This window comes from Manihot esculenta, chromosome 11, assembly GCF_001659605.2.
Source record: "Manihot esculenta cultivar AM560-2 chromosome 11, M.esculenta_v8, whole genome shotgun sequence".
NCBI classification, from domain to species: Eukaryota; Viridiplantae; Streptophyta; class Magnoliopsida; order Malpighiales; family Euphorbiaceae; genus Manihot; species Manihot esculenta.
In genome coordinates, this window is record NC_035171.2 from 25,990,240 (window position 1) to 25,997,546 (window position 7,307).

General features: G+C 29.2%; 1 protein-coding gene across 11 annotated transcripts; it reads left to right on the plus strand.

The window, feature by feature from the left end:
- Window positions 1–1,497: 1,497 nt before the first annotated feature.
- LOC110626585 lies at window positions 1,498–4,672 on the plus strand. Of its 11 annotated transcripts, XR_006352537.1 has the most exons (6): window positions 1,498–1,968; window positions 2,533–2,585; window positions 2,953–3,280; window positions 3,373–3,461; window positions 3,938–3,991; window positions 4,235–4,376. XR_006352537.1 is itself a non-coding variant. In XM_043961790.1 (4 exons), the coding sequence occupies exons 1-4, from the start codon at window positions 1,814–1,816 to the stop codon at window positions 3,939–3,941; spliced, it is 540 nt and encodes a 179-aa protein (XP_043817725.1). In that variant the 5' UTR covers window positions 1,498–1,813; the 3' UTR covers window positions 3,942–4,228. The 11 variants fall into 11 exon arrangements, 6 of the variants coding, with proteins under 6 accessions (XP_043817725.1, XP_043817723.1, XP_043817724.1 ...); XR_006352539.1 differs by lacking the exon at window positions 3,373–3,461; XR_006352535.1 differs by lacking the exon at window positions 3,938–3,991 and having other exon boundaries at window positions 4,235–4,368.
- Window positions 4,673–7,307: the final 2,635 nt, after the last annotated feature.

Consider the following 7,307-nt stretch of genomic DNA (forward strand, 5'->3'; position numbering starts at 1 on the left):
AAAATTAAAAAATACATTAATTATATTTAGTTCTAAATATAATTTTGATGGAATTAAAATTAAGAAATTAAAATATTTAATTCTAAAAACTAAGGCACACATCCATTAATTATATAATATTTTATAATCTAAAACGTAATCCATTTTAGAAATATAAAAATGAAATTTTCTTATAAAAATATTTTATTATTAAAAAATAATATTTTATTATTAAAATAATAATATTATATTAAATTATGACTTATTTAACCATTAAATAAAAATATAGGACTTAATTGATAAAAAAATAAATTGGATTTATTTAACTCTTAATTAAAAATATAAAAATTTAATTATACTTATTTTCATAAAACTAAAACTCAACAAATAAAAAAAAGATGTTAGCAAAAGGACTTGGGCTTGAAGATATAAACCGTAGGTGCACATGGGTAGCCGAGGTAATGAAAAATTCAGAACAAGCTTTAACCACCGCTGCTCAACTTTGCAACACCAACCAATTTAGCAAAGGAATCCAAGACCACCACCATAGTAGGACCAAAGCTGCAAATCTCAATATGAAAAAGATAGATTCTCTGCATCAATCATTTTGGGATAACAAGTTCCGTTCAAGAAAAACGATAACAAACCCAAGGAAGAGTATCCAGACATTAATCTCCATATCTAAATTTTTTCTTCAAGCTGGATCTATGTTACCTATTGTTAGGACCTTCCAAAGCCGATAAAACTATATGCAACCAGAGAAAAATAAGAATTCATACTTATATAAACTGATAAGTAATTTCAAAGCCTATACAATCCAATAATTTTCTATTATATTTATAATTATAAAATTTTTGATTAATTAACTGATAGAATTTTCTATCAATTAGTCAATATCAGCTGAATTTTTAAGAAATACTATAATAAATTTTATCTTTTTATAACAACATAATCAAATGTATATTAAAATTAAAAAATTTAAATATTAAAATATTATAATAGCTAAAAAAATTTCTTTTTATTATTATTATTTAAGTCATAGTCATATTGCGTCTCACCCAAAAATTTATTAGTATCTCACCTTTAAAAAATAATTTAAATATTAATAATTTTTTTAAAATAAATTAAAATTTAATAACTACGATAAATAATAATTAAAATTCACGTGAAAATTAAATATTTATCTACTATTGAAAACTAAATACCAAATAAATTTTATTTTTTATTTAATTTAAAAAGCTAATTATAAACTAAATTTTGATGTTTAAATATAAAAATTTCAAAATAATATTTCAATAATGTTTTGTGTATGTTTGATAACAAACAATTAATTTTGGTGTTTTAATTTTAATTATAGTTAATATATTATAAATTATTTAAAAAATAATTAAAATTTTGAGAGATAATTAATAAAGATTTAAAATTTATTATAATGATTATTTTTTTTTTTTTATAAATTCTTAAAAGAGTCGATAAAAATTTTAAGAAAAATAAATAAGTGAAATGTGTAAATCGCACAGCGTTAAGTGTTACTGATTCCAAACGCAGGAAGCAACGCACACCAGTCGGTATATCCTAACTGGTTAGTTTTTTTTGCATCTGGTGAAGAACATAATCGCAAACACTTTCTGGGGATCCAACATTTCTGACTTCCTAGAGCCTTTGAACAATTCAATCTGCAAAATTCTCCTTCCGCCGCAGAAACTGCTGTAAATTTGATACAGTTCTTGTAGCTCCATTTGCTATTGATGATCTCTGCACAATCGATCTGAATTTCGTATTCTGGGATACTGTTATAGATTGTGAAGATAGATTTATCGAGTGTTGCAGCGTAATGGACAAGAAGTTTAGCGCCGAAGATCTGTCGACTATCGGAGGAATTGCTACAGTTTCGCTTCTTCATTCTTTCATTCCAACGCATTGGCTTCCCTTCTCTATCGTTGGCCGCGCTCAGAAATGGACTCTTTCCAGAACCCTCCTTGTCAGTATGTAACCACCTTTGCCTTTCACTTTTCATTTATAATTGTGCATTCGGCATCTCAGATCTGGTTTAAAACGTAATCGTTTTTGGGTTTTGTGGAATTTAAAATGTAAGAGGAACTTGAATCTTGTTTTCTTTAGCATGGTTATGTTTAGTGGGAAATTTGTTTTTTAGTCATTTTGTTCAAGGCTCATTGTAATGGGTTCTAATGGTTTGCTATCTTTCGTTTGAATTTGATGGGTATTTCAGCATTCGTTTCAGGGATTGGTTATGTCAAGTGCAGTGCCATTAGAATTAAAACCTTATTATTCAATTTTATGTACGGAAAGAAAATTTGATGTCTTTTGGGTTTCGGTTCCGCCAGTTTTTGCTGTGGTCCACATGAGGAGAGGTCTTAAATTATGCCTTCAATTTGGATGGCTCTGTGATAGATTGTAATACTAAAGAAACTTGATTCGCTTTTTTCCTTTTTTGGCCGAAGAAACTTGATTCACTGTGTCAGCATTTTCTACATTGCTTAGTCTTGAAAAGTGCGTCCCTATTCTCATTATCTTCTAATTTTTCTTCCACAGTCTGGCGTGCGTGGAATTTGATCAGCGTGTCTCTACCAGTGTGTTTTGTATATGTATGTGGCAGGTGCATGGAGTATAAATTTACTCGTTTATGCATGTAGATTTAATATGGCATATTTAATTTTGCTATATTAATTGAATAATTTGATCTATAATATCTAAATTCAAATAAATGCTTCCAGTTTTTGCTATAGGAAGATGCTCTATGTTTTGAGTTCATTCAATTCTGATTGGTTGACACTAATCTGACCTAATAGCATGCTGAAGTCAAACCATTAGGTCATGCTGTTGTTGATGGATTTGTTGACCATGTGAAACTAGAACAGGAAGCTGAATATTGATTCGCATTCTCTTTCTCAAATATTCAAACTTGTAGGGTAACAAGCATATCCTTCATTCTTTCTTCTTTCCTTTATGCAGCGGCACTTGGAGCGGTTTTGCATGTGTTTTCCACTTCAATTCTTGGTATAACAGCAGTAACCATGGCAAATACAATTGCTGGAGAAGAAACTGTTCACAAACTTGCTTCACTTTTGCTTGTATTTCTCGGTGGTAGTTATGTGTTACTATTTCTCTCTGGAAAGGGTGGACACTCTCATTCTCACAACCAACCCATGGAGAAAATGGCTGTTGCAGGACTGGTTCTTGTACCTGCATTATCTCCCTGTGCAACTACACTTCCTGTTTTTCTTGCTGCTGGGAATTCATCCTCTATGATGGTGCTTGCTATCATAGTGCTTCTATTTAGGTATTGATGAAGCCATTTAGAATTCTGATAGTTATTTTTCATTTTACATTATTCATTTATTCTTTTTTTTTTTCAATTTTTGCATATGGAAGCAGAGACAATCTGCATTAATTGTGGATGCCTCCTTAACACCTCATCTTGGTAGGCCAGTGTAAACATGATAACATAAATCTGTATATAGGTATGTGCATGTGCTATTAGGGAGTTCTTCTAGTTGATAATTTCTAATTAACCACTTTTAGAATTGTGCAGAATTGTTATAAATTTAAAGTATAGACGGACCATTACTTTCTTACTATTTTGAACTTTTTTTGTAATTTTTTTTGTGCACTTGTTACTTTTTGAGGGTGAGCATTAATGCAAAATAAGATATTTGATTTTGGAGTTCAAATTATGGAAACAACCTCCTAGAGCTGGCTTTGGAGGAAGTTACACGCACTAAGACACCACACCCCTTTTTACTTTTGTTGCTTTTGCTTTTCTTGGTTCCCTATTTCATTCATATCCAAGTGGCTCTTAAAGTTGCCTCTCTCTTATAAAAGCTGAGTTCGCTGTGTTAATGATAGTCTAATGCAGGATTTAAATAAGTGGCTTCATAACATCAGCTATTCTAGATTAATTAGTTGGCTATTTCTCCTCTCAATGGTAAATGGTTAGGTGAAGGTGCCTACACTCATAGCAGTCTGGATTTTCCAGTTTACAAGACAACTTGTAAGGTTCTCCATTTTGACAATTCTATGCTTGATTCTATAGTTAAAATGATATTGTCAGCTAACAGCATGAAATTTTGTGTGTTAAGAAACAAAGTGTGCTACCTAAGTTTATTGAATTCCTTTTTCAGCAATCACTATTGTAATCTTGCATAGATGTCAATATAGGACATGGAGTTTTATGCTTTTGTTCCTCTTTTACTATTATATATATTTTTTGACATCACGTTTACTTGCTGTACAGCACCATTACTGTGATGACCTCACTGGTGGCTCTATCATTCTATGGTGCCAGCCAGCTCAAGTTTCACTGGGTGGAACGGTATGACAAACTTCTTGTGGGTTCTGTTTTATGTTTGGTAGGAATCTTGACACTAATTTTTCATGATCATGATCATGATCATGATGGGGATGGAGGTTTCTCTGGAGAACGTTTACATAGAAAAATCGTTGTTCTTTAAAATGTTCTTATTATCTTACAATACGTGTTTTGATATGACTCAAGAGTTTGTAGAATAACTCTTCTGGTTCATGTTCAACAAGGCATTGGCTGTAAGTGAACTGTTGATTGTGCCATATGAGTATTAACTTTGTTTTGTTGATCTTCATTCTTATCCAGAGAGTCCATATGTCAGTGAATATCACTCTTTTTATATACATGAATAGGTTTTAATTGTGGTTTGAGTTCATATGTTTTGGATTCCAGCCCATGGTGTTCTTTACCAAATGGGTTGAGCCGTTTAGCGGGCGAAGGAACCGTTATACTTTTGCATTTTTATCTTCCTAAGTGTCTGTATCTCCTTATGCTTCATTATTTCAGCCCTTATTTTACAGTTGAAAAATTGAATCTTCTTATTTTGGATTAAGCTTCTAGATATTAAATCCAGTTTCGCCATATTTCAGATAATAGCAATCCTCTACAAGTGACCAGGTTTTCTTTTCTGTTGTGTTCATTTGCCGAGTCATTGAACTTTTGAGTTTTAGGTCTTGTTTGATTCAAATAACTTGCTGAAAAGTTAATTAGGTTAGACTTTCCAGAAAATAACTTAATTAGGTTTGAGAAAATAAGTTACTTTTCGAAAAATAACTTAATTATGTCAGTGAAAGTAAGTTGCTTCTCTTCATTAAGACTTTGACTTTATTAATTAATATATTTTATTATAATTTTATTGGATATAAGTTCAATTAAATCCTATACTTTAATCCTGTACTTTTACTCAAACTGCAATTAAATTCAATTCAAATTTTTGGGTCAATTAAGTTTTTATACCTTATTCAAGGGTCTTTATATAATATAATATTTTTTTTAATAATAAAATATTATTTCTTATTTGACAAAGCTTCATTTTTATAATTATTTATTATATTTATGTAATTTTTTTTAAATTTTTATGTTAATTAATCATATAACTTAATTAGTTATTAAAAATTTCAAATAATATGATTTAAATGATTTAATCAGTTAATTATAGTTTATTATATATATATATATATTTGTTATTTCAATTATAAATATATTAATCATTTTATAATTTTTAATTATATTATATAAGTGAATCACATATTAGTAATATAATATATCTTTAGATATTAATTATATACGTATTTTTGTATTAAAAACATATAATTAATAATTATATGTAAAATAATATAATATTTTTATTGTGAAATATATGGAATATATATTAATATTGATATTATTATTGTTTAAATGTTAGTATTATTATTTCAATATTAGTTAATTTACAGAAATCAAAATTAATAAATCAAATTGAAATCATATCGAAATGATTTAAAATCGTATCAAAATTTAGTTTCAAATATAATTTCTAAAAATGAAAAAATGGAAAGTTTGATTCTGATTTAGTTCTTTAACTGTATCAAAATTGAAACCGAACAGCTTTATCTTTATATATATATAGTTTCTAGCTAATAGCCAATAAGCTACTATTTGTTATTTGATAGTCTTAACAAATTAAGGAATATTGCCAGTTGGGAGGTGGTGCTATCACGAGCCTAAATAAATTTCTACATCTTTTGCCTCTATGGTTGCTTCATCTAGCTGAATAAATAAATATGTTCACAATCTCATCAACAAAAAATTATTTCATGCGATCATTATATTTATAACAATTATATATTAATCATTAATTATGGTGAAACTTATATAAGATCTACTATAAGCAATGACTATATTATATAATATTTGTATTATAAAATTTCTCTTCATCAAAATAATATTGGAGAGAAATCAACTAATTCTATCTTGGACAATAAAAATAAAAAGGTTTGATGGGAAAAAAGTTTTGTGAAAATGTATATAAGTTGGTATTTAAATGAAGCATGCATGGTAGAAATAAAACCAACTATTAATTTCTCATGATGTAACAATTTATAAGTATATGTTTGATCTGAATTGGCTATTAGATGCAAAGAAACTTGGCTGCCACATTTGGGGGATATTGATAATGGAATAGGGAGTTGGAAGTCTTTGAGAATGTTCACAGCAATTCACGTGATCATGCTCTTATATTCTACTTATTCTAAGCAACGACTGACTATAGATTTTTTTATTTTTCTACTTCCTAGATATTAAAAAAATTTCAACATGCAATATCCTGTCAGTGACTTCCTTACAGTAGCATAAGCAAAACAATTAACATCACTGTCTATAAAAAAAAAAATTTCCTAAAAATTCAATTCAATTAAACTTTTTAAAATAATTTTTTATTTAAAATAAAAAAATAATTTTTTTATGCCTTTAAAAATGTCTTACACTAGTTTTTTTATGAATCACCCCGCGTTTTTTAATTCAAATGGCATCACCTTCATCTGTTATAAACGCAGTCTTCTCTGCATCATCAGTATTCATCATGATTTAGTGGTAATCTAAAATGGCATCAAAAAAGGAAACTACTGCTTGACGCGAGTTCGAGTCTACTAATCTGTCGATGGATGGTAGTGGGTAATGATCTGTTGGATATACTTTATTCAGGTCAGTAAAATTCTCGCACATTCTCTATTTCCCGTTAGCCTTCTTCACCGGGACCATATGGGCAAGCCATGTAGGATACTGAACTTTCTTTATTGATCACTTGCTGCCTCTCCGGTGTAAACCTTCTTTTTTTTTGTTGGACTGATTTCACAGTTTTGTCAACAGATAGCTTATGAGTGATGACGGGTCCACCCCTGTTACATTTTTTGTAGACCAAGCAAAAGCTGTTACTCAACACTTTAGCAATTCTATTAAACAAGTCTTCGTTTCACCGGTTAACACAATACTAAACCATACCTTTTGTTCCTTACCTAGTTGGATC

What these genes read in the sequence shown, in the direction of transcription:
- LOC110626585 (XM_043961787.1), top strand. Translation starts at nt 1,814, where the DNA reads ATGGACAAGAAGTTTAGCGCCGAAGATCTGTCGACTATCGGAGGAATT. An exon ending in TACCAGTGTGTTTTGTATAT is followed by an intron (nt 2,586 to 2,952) that starts GTATGTGGCAGG and finishes TCCTTTATGCAG; the next exon opens with CGGCACTTGGAGCGGTTTTG. An exon ending in ATCATAGTGCTTCTATTTAG is followed by an intron (nt 3,281 to 4,234) that starts GTATTGATGAAG and finishes CTTGCTGTACAG; the next exon opens with CACCATTACTGTGATGACCT.